At 37.7% G+C, this 15,027-nt stretch overlaps 1 protein-coding gene across 6 annotated transcripts in view; it reads left to right on the top strand.

Annotated features, from left to right (window-relative positions):
* The window catches only part of myocd (myocardin), a 106,941-nt gene that overhangs the window by 48,719 nt on the left and 43,195 nt on the right, over positions 1–15,027 (top strand). For all 6 annotated transcript variants that reach the window (XM_049013158.1, XM_049013161.1, XM_049013162.1 and 3 more), the window contains exon 2: positions 9,970–10,189. In XM_049013158.1, coding sequence (XP_048869115.1) covers positions 9,994–10,189 — 196 coding nt within the window. In that variant the 5' untranslated portion in view covers positions 9,970–9,993. The remainder of the gene's footprint in view (positions 1–9,969; positions 10,190–15,027) is intronic.

Genomic DNA, 15,027 nt, shown 5'->3' with positions numbered 1-15,027 from the left:
CTCCTTTTTAAGGGTGGCAATGTACTTGAAAATTAAACACCTGTGTCGATATTTATCTGAAATGCAAATGAACTGTAATTAAGATTAGATATGTGGCAAACTGCAGTAATTCTATTTTGAACATATTACTACCAGTTTTGAAAACAGCATATACAGTCAGCAAATGCAAAACAGGCTCTAAATACTTACATTTTGCTGGTGGTGTACTTTGAGTGAGAAAAGAACCCAAGTAGTTTGTGAGAGGAGGTCAGTGGATGCATTTAGTGTCACAGCCATGAGATATGATCCACAGTCAATGTGTGACAGGTTTTGAAAAAGTGACTTTAGTATGGAGAAATGCTTTAAATTACTGAGAAATTACTGAATGTAAAAAAACTGTATTGTCATTGAGCCACCCAAGCCAGTCTTATGTTTTAACTAAAACATTTAACTAAGTGTCAATTATATTTATCAGAATTATTCAGCCTGCTTGGTAACCATACCCAAGTCAGAGAACCTATCACCTCACACATGTAGAAAAGGATATTTATTGTCATCCTCTGTACATTGTTCAGGAAAACATGAAAGGGGGATTTTGATGGTCCTGATAACATGGAGAATTATAGTATATCGCTCATTTTCATTCACAACCCTATCTGCTGCCACTTAGTTGTATTTTAGTGCTACACAAAGGTTGATATAATCAAATAAACACACAAGCCTTTGAAGGGAGGCCTCATGAAATCATGCTGAGCAATTCAGACTCCTAGAACAGCACACTGCATTGGCATTGCTAGCTCCATACAGTAGGTCACTGGTTCTTATTCAGTCAGCTCTTCTCTGATCAGCAACAGCACCTGACAATGAAAAAGGCCTACAGTACAATTTGGTTAAGCCCTTGAATGGAGTCTATACCTATATAGTCTGTATGGAATAGATTCCAGTCTGTGTATTGTATTATTCCAAGATTTCTTACTTACAATAATGCAAACGTCTAAACAGTATTTGTCTAATCTTCACAAAAACTTCAGAAATCCCAAGTTCCCAAAATAAGGATACCAAGATGATACAGTAAGACTGTGTTATAGTTATCTTAAAACCATCAACAGACAATGACGTGATCTTAATGAAAAAAAAATGTAGATAGCAGTAGTGTCCACTTTAAGGTTAATGATGATATGATGACAAACATCCTTTTCTGTATGTGTGAGGTATTCTGCTTTCCAAGCAGGCTAAATGACATTATTCCATATATGGAAACTATACCAGAGGAAAGCAGCAAATCTACATTACTATGATCATATATGTATACTATCATGTACTATGGAGAAGTCATCTTCTCTACTAAATGAATCGACATGTGAGTCAATTAGCTGGAGGCAACATGTTTTTTGATGCTTTTAAATATACACCAATCAGACACAACATTAAAACCACGGTCAACCGGTCAACAAGCGATAGGATAACAGGCGCACAAGACTCTAGACTATAGATGCATGTGGGGAGTGAAGGGTAGTCTGGTATGATCCCACAGGAGAGCTACTGTAGCACAAATTCCTACAATGTTTAATGCTGACTGTGATATAAAGGTGTCCAAACACAGGGGGCACCGGGGCCCTGGTGTGTATGGGGCTGCAGACCTGTCAGAGTGCCCATGCTGACCCCTGTCCACCGGCGAAAGCCGGCATTCCTGTAGATTACATGGATTCATGGGTTACTTTGACATGTACCACCTACCTAAACATTGCTGTGGACCAAGTACACCCCTTCATGGAAATGGTATTTCCTGACGGCAGTGGCCTCTTTCAGCAGGATAACGCTTCCTGCCACGCTGCAAAAAATGTTCCGGAATTGTTTGAGGAACACAAAAAAAAGAGTTCAAGGTGTTGAGTTGGCCTCCAAATTCCCCAGAGCTCAATCTGATTGCGCATTTATGGGATGTGCTGGACAAACAAGTCTGATCCATGGAGGCCCCACCTCACAACTTACAGGACTTAAAGATCTGCTGTTAACATCTTGGTGCCAAATACCACAGGACAGAGGTCTTGTGGAGTCCGTGCCTTGATGGGTCAGGGCTGTTTTGGTGGCAGGAGGAGTACCTACACACTTTTAAGCAGGTGGTTGTACTTGTATGGCTAGTTGGTGCATTACAGCACAGTTCACTCTTTCGAAAGCATCTGTAAAGGACCTTAAGTATGTTTATTCTGACCTATTCAACCTGCAGGTTTGATGAAGACCAATGCACATGTTATAATGCAAAAGTGCGTTCATGTGAATTTTTCCAATGAAAAGAATTTATACAACTGCAAGGAAAAGCATTACCACTGTTAAATGAAATATGTGTTTAATTTTGTTTTCTCCAAGCAGTGATTTAGTAATCTATATATCAGCCGTGTTAAAAGGGGCAGGTGAATTAATTGTTTAAGCTTCATAGTTTGTTTTTATTTTTAAAGCATAGATTTTCCCATTCATTTTGGAATCTTATGTACATCCTGGATTTGGAATTGAAAACGGGAGCCTAAGGCAGCCTATTGAAACAGCGTTGCTGAAGTTGTTACTACTCTATTGATATAAGGTGCCTCATTAAGGAACCTGGGCTCCAGCATGACCAGCCTCCTGTCAATAGCGGAACAACACAATTGCCTTCACCATGGGGCTGGCAGTTAACACACAGTGCAAGCACTAAAGTATCCGTACAGAGACATTTTTAAAATGTGTTCCCTTTGTCTGAAAGTGTTTAAATAAATGAAATGCTTCAATATACAAGCATTGCTCAACATATACAACATTTTTTTTTGTTGGAAAATAGAGATGATATAAGTGTGAAGAATGTCTAATATATCCTTTTAACTTGAAAGAAATTCTTTTTGTAGAAATGTGGTGCTTTTTCCAGTATTTTGGTTAATACTTTATTTCAGAGCAAGTGACACGTTAATGGGAAATAGTCAATATTTGTTATGAGAAATAGTCATTATTTGTTATGACATTGGCAAGCACTTCAAAACTAACAATTAATGCTGAACATAAAAATATAACCTCTATCATGAACTTGGATAAACTGTTTATATCGGCTATTTGAATATCTTTAAAGAAAAGAACAAAAAAACAAACTGACATCGGTGATAAATACAACTTCTTGTCTTGATATTAACACTTTCTTCAAAGCCTTAAGAACATATGTTGATATAATGCTACTCTCACAGCAGCTCTTTAGACTGTTTACATTTTTGCAGTGTTTTGCGCTCGTTTATCACTTCTTTGTACATCCACCATTAGTTAGGGTACAATTTAACTTAATAAAAATACATGGTAAATGTTTATTTTCTAGTGTACTCTAGTTATCGCACAAATTATCATTTAGAGAATACTATCCCACATAACTTCCTAACTCGACTAAGAATCTTTGTATAATTTAACTTGACCATCCATCCATCCATCCATCCATCCATTCCAGCCACTTGTCCAGTACAGAATCATGGAGTTTAACCTCAACAACAAGTTTAAAATATTATATATTGCACAATAATGTATGAAAATATCATATATTCGACAAGAAAATAGGCATAACCACCACGACTACTGGGTTTCATATAACAGCAAACGACATGGAAACTAGTGGTATCCTGGGTTGTGTTTATTACAACACAATCATATTACAATACAGCTGAATCATTCTCTGCACTATCATCCATCCATCCATCCATTTTCCATACCGCTTATCCTTCTGGGTTGCAGAGAGTCCGGAGCCTATCCCAGAAGCACGAGTGATATATTTTTTTCTCATATGATTTATAATTATGAAGTAATGGTATTTTGGTAGGTTTAATATGTGAATTGTGTACAAAATCATCCTTCAATCCATCTATCTGTCCCCCTTCTACGTTTATATTCTTCTTTGTCATAGTCAGGAAAAACGTATATATTTGCTGAGCTCTGGGGCAGATGTACACAACATTTTGAACAAATTGGGACAAGGTGAAATGCATTTTAAATCAGGGAACTACAATATAGGGAAATCAGCAAAATGATTGCACATGCAAGCACTTCATACCACGTACCCACGTCTTCACATAAAAAACATCAAATCTAAAAATATTTACATTTATTTTCCATTTATTCATGTAAGACAAAGACTAGGTATTTATCTTGGAGAATTTATTTGTCACCTCTACCCATTAATTGCCAGAAATGTATCTGTTACTATAAAATTTTCCTGACGTAAAGATTTTTTTCCAAATGACAGATCGTACAGTACATCACAACGGAGACACGCCAGAATAGGGTAATGACTTCTAGGTGTGAGACTGAGCCTGGGACTGTGTGTGTGTGTGTGTGTGTGTGTGTGTGTGTGTGTGTGTGTAGTGCACTCACAGAAAGTCTTGAGATGCTTAATTCAGTAAAAAATATTCAGTAGTTTTAAGTATTACATTCATTTCAAGTATTAATAAATTGAAACCCAAATTACAGTTCATAAGAGATGTTCTGAGTTAAAAAGCTCATTGACAAACAGTCTCACTGGGTGCTTTTTAATTAGTAACACCTTTTCAGTAACATAAAACACCAGGAATTTGTGCCAATAGCAAAATGGTAAGAACACAACTGAATAATTTAGTCGAAAAATGACAGTTAATAAAATGACAATAAAAAGTCAATGTTTGTGGTAAGATATGCACAGATATGTTAAACATTGCTTGTCAATGGACTTTTGTCATGAAACCAGTAAAATCACAACATTGTTACAGAATTTAGCAAGCGTTTCAAAACGTTCTGTGAGCATTATGTGTCTCACTTAGTGTGTGGCGGCAGGCTATCCCTATCAGCCAGTTCCATTTGGTATGATCCTGTCACCAAATATCCAAGTGTTATCAGTAGGCCTACTTAAAGTTGAACAGGTACAGCATGATTTCGTAATGTTTGTCATTCAAGAACCGGGGCCAGTTCATCACACAGTTCCATCTGAATCGCTCTTGGCAATCTAAAATGGGTGACAAGCTGCAAATCATTATTAGAAATTTATTGTGATCTCCAATTAATTGTTCCCTTCTTATGTGGCCGTGCACAATGCACAACACAGCTAAATATGCTGTTATGATACTGCATGTGACATACTTACACACAGGCCTTTTTATGCCTATTAGATATGGGTGTACAAATGTTGGTGCTTACTTACTTTAACTTTCCAGTACGCACACCTCTAAATACACTGGTAAAGTGATAGTGATTAATTGTCATCGTTGACACACCACAGCACACGACAATGAAATGTGTCCACTGCATTTAATCCATGTGTGACATTATGACATTGGGGGCAGCAATCTTTTTGTGGCCAGGTAGCAGTGCTTGGGGGTGGTACCTTGCTAATGGTACTTCAGTGGTACCCTGCTGGTCAGGTATCGGAAGCAGAAACCTTTCAATCACAGTGCTGCTTGAAAGTTTGTGAACCTCTTGAGTAGTTTAGATTTTTCGGTTGTTTTACCATGATTTTCTTATGTTATCATCACCAGATTTTATATATGAAATGTCAGGTTTCTGCTCATCAGTTCCATGATGAAGGGAACTGTGTACGTAGCCAGCAGACTATGTGAAACATGGAATCAGAATATGTGCAAAAGTAAGTAAACCAAGTGCGTAATAGACTCAGGTGAAACGCATGTGGTGCTCAAGTAATCAATTAAGCAGACCAATCAAATGGGACATCGTTAGGAAAGGTTTCGTGCAGCAGTGATTAAAAGAGAAAGCAAACCAACCAAACCACTGTCATGCCAAGGCATAAAGCACAGAGATCAGCAATGCCGAGAGGAAAGGACACATTCGAGGAGATCGGGAAGAAGGTGGTGACAGCCCATCAATCTGGGGAAAGCTACCACCAAGACCACCCCCAAAAGATTCCAGCTCCATCCATCCATTGGAAGACAAATTATTTACAAATGGAGGGCACTCAGCATCACCACAACTCTGCCCAGACGTGGACGGCCATCAAACCTTTCACGAAGAAGCACCATATGAACAATAATTCAGGTGAAGGCCAACTCACACATCACTTCCAGAGTTGCAGACCTCTCTGGCAGCATCTGGGATGCATCAATAATCAAGCAAAAAGTAAATAGATATGGCATTCATAAGAGAGTTGCTAGAATGAAGCCTCTGCTCTCAAGAAAGAACAGAGTTGCCCGTATAAACTTCGCCAGAGAGCACTTGGACAAACCAGAGGCCTTCTGGAAGTCCATTCTCTGGACAGATGAGTTCAAAATTGAATTATTTGGCCACAATCACAGACGCCATGTTTGGAGAGAAGTCAACAGGCATATCAAGCAAAGAACCTTCTCCCAACAGTGAAGTATGGTGGTGGAAATGTGAAGGTCTGGGCCTGCTTTTCTGCCTCCAGACCAGAACGACTCCATATTATCCAGGGAACCATGAATTCCCAGGCCTATCCACAAATTCTTGACCAGAATCTCCTGCCATTAGTCGGGGAGTAGAAGCTGGGACGGAATTGGATTATACAATAAGAAAGTGCCGGCAAAAATCCCCAAAAGCAGATGTGAGACACTGGTTTGTGGTTACAGAAGGCGTTTAGTTGAATTTATGGCTGCAAAAGGAAGTGCCGTGAAGTACTGATTAAATTAAACATATTTTTGCACATGGCAGATTTTCTGTTTTTTGAGAGACAAGGTACTTTCATTGAATAAATAATGAAAATATATCTATTTTAAGGTTTGCTTTACAAATTGGTAGTTAAATGTTCATTTTATAAGGCTATTTTGATTTTTAGAAAACAATTTCCATGTTTGGAAGGTTCACAAATTTTCAAGCAGCACTGTGTGTGTGTGTTTGTTTGTGTGTGTGTATATGTAATTAATTCATTTAAAACAATAAGACAAATGCTTAGTGTTGGCTGTATTTCTGATTTAACAAAAATGTTTCTGTAGTTATTGACAATTGTCATTTCACAACGTGCTAATACTAACTTAGATGCGTATTTCTATCGAAACTCTAGATGTTGCTTTTTTCTATCACCTCCAAAATAATTTGGATCATTGATAAATGTGCAAAGAATAAGTCTTATAAATCCTAAAATCTTTGTATAAATGTGCGTGCAAATGTTTCTCCCCTCTTTCGTTCATACACAGCGATTACAAATGAGCTCTCTGGAGCTTAGGGTTACCTGCGTACACCTTGGACAGGGTGCCGATACATTTCAGGTCACATGCACACAATCATACACTAGGAGCAATTTAGAGAAACCAGTCAGCCAATGTGCATTTTTGGACTATAGACACACACACACACTCACACCATTATCATTTATACATACATGTGTGTATAAATAATAATGGCACACAAGACTCAAAGAATTATTGGTCATATCACATTTTATTGCCTTAAAACATAGCACTTATTAATGAAAACAGTGTATTGTTTTTGTATTCCATTACGTGGTTTGTTTTTTTAATGATGTACTGTATCACAACAAGCTAAGGAAAAGACTTGGACTCCACAGCAGAGTGTGATGACCTTGTCATATTTCACAGTCACACTGTGGGGGCTTTCAAAGCTACTGAAATCAGAACTCGTCTGTTTAATATTTACACTGTAGAAAAGTGGAGGTTCTGAAAAGGTCTGCACTTTGTACATTCCGTAAATTAGTAAGTTGGCTGATGAATTTGAAGGGAGACACGTTTGTGGACTCAGAAGGAGGAAGAATGTAATGTAAGCTATGTAAATAGAATCTGATTGAGCAGAATTTCTTCAGACTAAAAGCAGATGTGAAGGAAAAAGGCAAAAAAAAAACGTGAACTATTAAGCTTTGTATTTAAAAAAAAATTCATTTTGATTAAAGCTGTCAATAATGATGATATCAATAAAGTAATTTGCCAATTAATCTGACCATTCGAGTAATCGTTTAAATACATAATATAATATGTTAATATAATATAATTATGTTTATAATATAATATATAATATAATATGTAGATTGCAATTGCCATGAGACAGAAACAAACCAACCACTGTATGTTTTTGGATGCTGGAAGCAAACTGGATGATCCACTGCAAAGTCAGACACCCAGGAAGCCGGCGTTTACTGCGACAGTGCCACATTCTGCGCCACTGCGCTGCCCTCAGGGGGCTTGCGCGACGTGTGAGGTGAATGCTAACATGGCATTTCATGCACATGCATTTGTCACATTGCAAAGACCACGACAGTCAGTATGGTTGAGAACATCATTTTGTTGCCACAAAAGTTTTACTGAGTCATAGGAAACAAATCTTTGCAAAAATTACGATTTTAATGGTTTCTTTTTAGCAGGGTCTTAAAAAAAAGTCTAAAGTTTACCACCATTGCTTTTGCATGTGCTCTGTAGGCTGCCACCATAATAAAATATAATCTGAAAGTTGCCCAGATCCCAGATGACTTCATTAAATGGCAAACGTTTCTCCTTATAATGTAATGGGTATGTTATGCTGATTCATTTACGTAATTTGATTACATTTTACTTCATGCTGGTGTCAAGCCATCTGTGTATAGTGCGTCTATGCGTGAATTCTATGAATTTTACATGGGTACATTTATTTGCTCAGATCTTTGTCATGAGGCATGCCTCCCATTCCAACTTGATAATATTCTTCTTTATCTGATGAGTAGCCACACAAAATTGTATCCAATTCAACGATGGAATTTAGGGGTTAAGCTGAGGAACAGTTTCTTTCCCACAGCTACCAATGTGCTCAAAAGTACCTTAAAGTGTTGATTCCGCAGCCCATCCTTCACTGCTGTAGCTCTGCATGCCCTTTGGAAGATAATCATAATCATTCCCATTCTTGCCATTTTATTCACTCATATACCGTGTGGTGCATTTGTGAAAAATTTGTCAAAAATGACTGAACAGGAAAAAAAATGAGCAAGACACGGTCTCTGTTGGTAGATAACATTTAGCTATATCATTCATTTTCAACTCCCACAAAACTTCAAATATCGCAGCACAAACTTACTCCAGTATCATTCAGCCCTGCGAATACATTCACAAAAACATAATCAAACGGGCTGTTATGTGTTATTATGTAAGATGATGCAGCTAAGTGATGGGACTAATTTTAGCTGTGATTATTTTGACATACAGGAAATACATAAAGTAAATTAAGGAAAAGAGTGGTCACACTTTACTTGAGGGGACATGAATAATGTAGTAGTACATGCTTAATTAATACATGAATTAACTAGTAACTAAGTGTTAGTTATGTACTGATCCCATGTTCATTCATCAGTAATCAATCATGACAGAATTTATTCCATTCAGTACTATACTAGTAACAGTAAACTAATTAGTAAATAATGTTAAGACTTCACTTGAGGGGCAGAAAATTCTTAACTGATTTACTACTCAAGAACAAATAATGAACTAATATAGGTTTCCCTATGACATATATTAATTGTCATTATTGATTAATGATGAATGAACATGGCATCAGTACTTAGCAGTTACTGGTTAATTAATGCATTAAGCGTGTACTACAGTACTACATCATTCATGTCCCTTTCAAGTAAAGTGCTACCCAAAAGCAATGAAGTCAAAGTGATGACAAAGACTTACACCAAGGTTACACCAAGAGGCTAAATGGCACTTATGGTTAATGTCACATCATTGCTTGTGTCCGTCGAACCTGAATGTCTTTTAAGATGCATTTGCATTGCAGTCGTGCTGTGGTGATATTTAGGTTCTGCTTTGCAGTACTAACAAAGAACTGCATTTTCATTCATTTTTAATGTGAAATGCTTCCATACAGTTGATGTTTTTGCTCTTAATTTAGACCGTCGTCTTCTGTGCACCATCTTCCTTCCTCCATGTTCCTGAGTAATCAAGAAGGAAAATTTTAATTGTGACGCTTTTAAATAATCAGGTTTAATTGAGTAAGTTCAGTAACTAACTAAATTAACGTCAGTAAGTATATACAGTATGTAATTTTGTGTAATTATTGTATGTGTTTTGACAGTGAAGCTGATTGGGGCTGTCCTCTATGAGAAGTGATCTGGAACAGTGTGTGGTGAGGGTAATGAATGGAGGGCTGACCACCAAGTCATCTTCTCAGGAGAAGGACACGCTGCAAGTCCCCACGCGCTACCACGGCAATGCTAACTGCGTCTCAGATGACATGAAAGATCTAAGTCTCCAGGTTAACCGGCTGCCTCCCCCACTGGCCAAAAAACAGAACGGTAGGGGCTTTGTGTTTGCTTTTAACTAGAATTGTCATCTACTTATAGATGATGGCTATCATTTGTTTGGCCAAGCCAATGAATTTATGCTCAGAATAGAGCACTCTTATAGATAACTGTTTAAATGTATTACATTAATAATGGTATTTTGTAAACATATGACTGCAGTTATATATTTTTGGTAATGCTTTCCATATAGGGCTTTAACTTTTGCTTGCTGAAGGCTATTCTTATTGCGTTCCCATTGGGGTTGAGTTCAGGGCTCTGTGCAGGCCAATCATGTTCTTCCACACCATGTCTTTATGGACCTTGCTTTCTCCACTCGGGCACAGTCATGCTAGAACAGAAAAGGTCCTTCCCCAAACTGTTGGCACAAATTTGGAAGCATGCAATTGTCCAACATGTGTTGGTATGCTGAAGCATTAAGAATTCCCTTCACTGGAATTAAGGGGCCTAACCCAACCCCTGAAAAACAACCCATACCATTACCTGCCCTCCATCAAAGTTTACAGTTGGCACAATGCAGTCAGGCAGGTTATGTTCTTCTGGCATTTACCAAACCCAGACTTATCCATTAGACTGCCAGACAGAGAAACGTGATTCATCACTGCACAGAATAGGTTTCCACTGCTCCAGATTCCAGTGGCGGTGTGCTTTACACCACTCCTGATGCTTGCCATTGTGCTTAGTGATGTGAAGCTTGCATACAGCTGCTCAGCCATGGAAGCCCATTCCATGAAGCTCCCAGTGCACAGTTTTTGTGCTGGACTTAATACCAAAGGAAATTTGGAACTCTGCAGTTATTGGGTCAATAATGCGATGGCGAGCCTCTGTTACTTTACGTGGTCTGTCACTTCATGTTGTCATTTCTGTTGTTCCTGTACGCTTTCACTTTGCAACAGTACCACTTACAGTTGACTGTGGAATATCTAGTGCGGTAGAAATTTCATGAAATTTCTGACTTATTGCAAAGCAGTGTCCTATGGCAGTACCATGCTTGAATTCACTGAGGTCTTCAGAACGATCCATTCTTTCACAAATGTGCGTAAACTTGATTTTATACACCTGTGGCAATTAGTAGTGTAACACTACATGTATTCATATTGAAAATTTTAGGTATGGGTTTTTTGGTTCAGTACGCATAAGTTCCGAATGAATGCAGCAAATGCGGAATCTTTGTGTTTCTTGAGTCACATTTTGAAAGGGGTGGATGAAGCTGCATCACTGCGCATGTGCGCATTGTTATCGTGACCACGGATAAACCAGTACCTGAAAACCGCCCAATATAACTAGTCCAGCACAATGCTGCACCATAATGGAGATTTATTTTGTTATACTTAGACACAATATTTATGTTGCAAAATTCTAATATGAAGCTGAAAGCTGCAGATGTGCATACAATGCAGGTCATGTGCAGTTAATTTTATAAATGTGTGCCGTAATGGATATTTATTTTATTTTCATTTACTTTTAGGTAAATTGAAACATTTTATTAGTAGGTTGCAGCAGTATCGACGGAGACTTTTTTTATCTAAGAAAGACAGTCATACTTTGTTCAGCAAATAGCAAGAATTTAAGAAAGAAGCAATTTACTGTATGTTTTGATACTGCAAACATTGACTTATGATTCAGTTTTGTGAATAATTTTTTAACTGATTTTCTGTCTTACGTGCATTGCACAAACTAATATCCAGTTTGTCACACACACAACATCTTATTGTAAGACTGAAGAAAATGCTTTTTTTAACATTATTGGGAAGATGGCTATAAATTGACGATAATATATAAAGTATTTTTAAATTGAACAGGTTTCTGAGGTAACATTGCATACCTTACATGAACAGTCCATAATTAACATCACGTAAAGTTCCTGTAATGTAGGCAGAAATTGGCTGTAAAATGTGGAAGTGTGTGTATTATATTAGATATTCTTAGCTCATAGGCTAAAAATAATTATAGCTCATGGATGGATGGGTATTTTTAGCTCATTACATTTTTCATTATTTTAAATGCTGCTGAGACTGTTCTTAGCCCTTTAAAAAACATCAGTAATTATTATGATATGAAATAAATATTTTATTAAAACACTGAAACAGAGGTGTTCGTTTGGATACTAGCTACATGTCAAAAATAAATGTAATTGATCAAAAGAATCAAAGACTTCATGAAATGACCTTAAGATTTCTATATTTAGGAATGTTTAGCACATTTATGTTTTTGCGATATATTGCTGATTAAGAATTTAAGTTCAAGGTTTTATGTGTTAGGAATAGTGCTATTGCTTTGGCCCACATACATACCAGGTAAATATGTAAGTATGCGTTGCATACTCTGGGTCTGCCAAACAACTCCCTAGGCCAGATAAAACAGGACTGTTTGAACAGTTTATTAAAACCAGCTGATGATTAATCCATGCTCAAATATCAGTACACTCTGTTTTCCAGCTTCATAGCCTAATCAAACTAGCTTAAATGCCACTCGAATCACAAGGTTTGAGATGAAAGTATCTGAGGAATCCCATGATATAAATTTTATTTTTGGAATGATGTAGCCCTGGGCTCACCTCTCACAGTGAGAGAAATACAGAGTTTCCTACTTCGCTTTTTAGAGCCGACTCGTTTTTCCATGATGTCATATGGTAGGGTGAAAGTAAATGAAAGAGGTTGCAGAACATAAATTAGAATCTCTTCAAGTCTGGCCATTCATTTTTTTTAGTAGGTCCAAGGCAAAACAAAGACTTCAGAACTTAAACATGTATTCTAGCACAAGTGCCAGAGTTTGAACAATCAAATTTTAAATGAATGACAAAAACTATGAAGTCATAGTGCCCAACGTACCTCATATGAATAACAAAAATAGCTTTAATTTTCATGTTGTATTCAGGTCCTTTCAAGTAGTTATTTTAGCAGTTACATTTTTTTTTGTAAGACACACCATACATTTAATATGCACAATAAGAAGCATTGCAGCATTATTACAAATGTAATCCAGATTAGTCGATCTTGGACGGCTTACCCTTCTGCACTCACAAATTCACTGAGGCGCAGATTTACAATCTGATTTTAGTTCATAATAGACCTTGTAATTAACTTGGAGAACAAACACCTGTTTATCAGATGTAGCATTTACTGTAGCAAATAAATTAAGCCTGTCTCAACTAATCTTATTTTGCTCCAAGTTTAATTGATTTGAGAACAAGATGGCATTTGAGGAACTTGAATCAAGAGTTAGGTAATGTAATGTGTCTTGTTTAATAAATGCAGTTATCATTTAATAATGATCAAAATTCATCTTCATCCCCCATATCTGCTATCCAGTGTAGGGTTACAGTAAGCCTGAGGCCCCTCCCAGCAATCCCTGGGCAGAAGCCAGTAGCCATCAAAGTGGTTTAACTATTTGTTTTTCACCGTAGGTAGATTACCTCTTTATTTTAATTTATGCTGCAGCTTTGTTAGCATTAAAAGCTTACTGGTGTATACTTTTGGGACAAGTCCTCTGCGGCAGACACTTAAAAAAAGACAATAACTTAAAAAAGTGTTTGATGGATCTTTTTCAAACTTTGTGAAGGCTTTGTATGGGAGACTTACAGTACTATAAATGATTAAATTTAAATATTGAACGCACCAAAATTGAAGCAGTGTAACATAGTGATGCGAAAAAAGGGCAGTTTTGACACTTGGTCCCGTTAAGATGATAACTCAAAAACTCTTTTTGTTTTCAAACTTGGCAAAGGCAAATTTTGAGACAGATTGCCCCAAATTTGATGAATTGCCACTTAGTGGCAGCAAAAGGAAGGGTGAAAGCAAATGACATTTGGCATTATAATAAGTAATAAGTACAGAAGTTTTTGATGTGTATGCATGTATACATACATTGGTTATTATTTCTTTTGGCAAGAACACCCATCCATCCATCCATCCATCCATTTTTTGTACCCACTTGTCCTACTTAGGGTTCAGAGCCTATTCCAGAAGCTATGTGTGCAAGGCAGGGAACAACCCTGGATGAGGTGCCAACCTGTTACAGGGTGCACTCTCACGTTACAGGCAAGTTGTTGACTCCAATTCACCTTAACATCTTTTTGGAATGTGGGGGGAAACTGGAGTACATGGAAATTCGGAAACCGCACAACTACACAGGGAGATCATGCAAAGTCTACACACGGGGTTCTACTTCTACGATCTAACGCAAAGCGGAAAGTGTGACTATTTATTGGTTCGTTCTCTTAATTATTCAGAGGCGTGTTTCAGGCGTAACATGCAATAAACCCATAGGAATGGCTCGTCACCTCGCCTTTAAATGGCAGCAGCACATGATCTATGGCGGTTTCCTATTACAATGGTGCATTTGCCCAGCAAGTCAGATCGCTTTTCAGCCAAGGAAACGGGCGCACTTGTGTGCGAGTTGAAAAGGAGGGGGCACATCACCTAGAAGGAGCCGCACTGTTCTACCTAAGACTTTCGAGGTGAAGCAGGAGCGGGATGAGATAACGGCGGGTGTGTCCTCGTTTTCTGGCATCATTACTTCACCTGCGCAGTGCAGAAAGCAGTATAATGATGTTAGAAGACAGGGAACCTCACTGCTGAAAGAGGGCAGCGGCTGGGAATGGGGACTTAATTATGCACGTGTGTGGTTTTTTGGTTTCATTTTGGGTCTGCGGTTCACCAAATATAAATAAAAATGCAACCTTTGTTCAAACAAAACACAACCTTGAGTTCTTAAGATGTTCAAATAAAAGTCAATGGGACTGTTATTTTTCGATTCATTACTAGGCTACAGACGATTCAGCTCTTCTGTAAGCTGATCCTTCCTTGTCCACACTGCTGCCGGCGTGTACT

Source organism: Brienomyrus brachyistius, chromosome 5, assembly GCF_023856365.1.
Source record: "Brienomyrus brachyistius isolate T26 chromosome 5, BBRACH_0.4, whole genome shotgun sequence".
Taxonomy (NCBI): domain Eukaryota; kingdom Metazoa; phylum Chordata; class Actinopteri; order Osteoglossiformes; family Mormyridae; genus Brienomyrus; species Brienomyrus brachyistius.
Note: the sequence above shows the minus strand (reverse complement) of the source record. Positions and strands in the feature narration are given on the sequence as shown.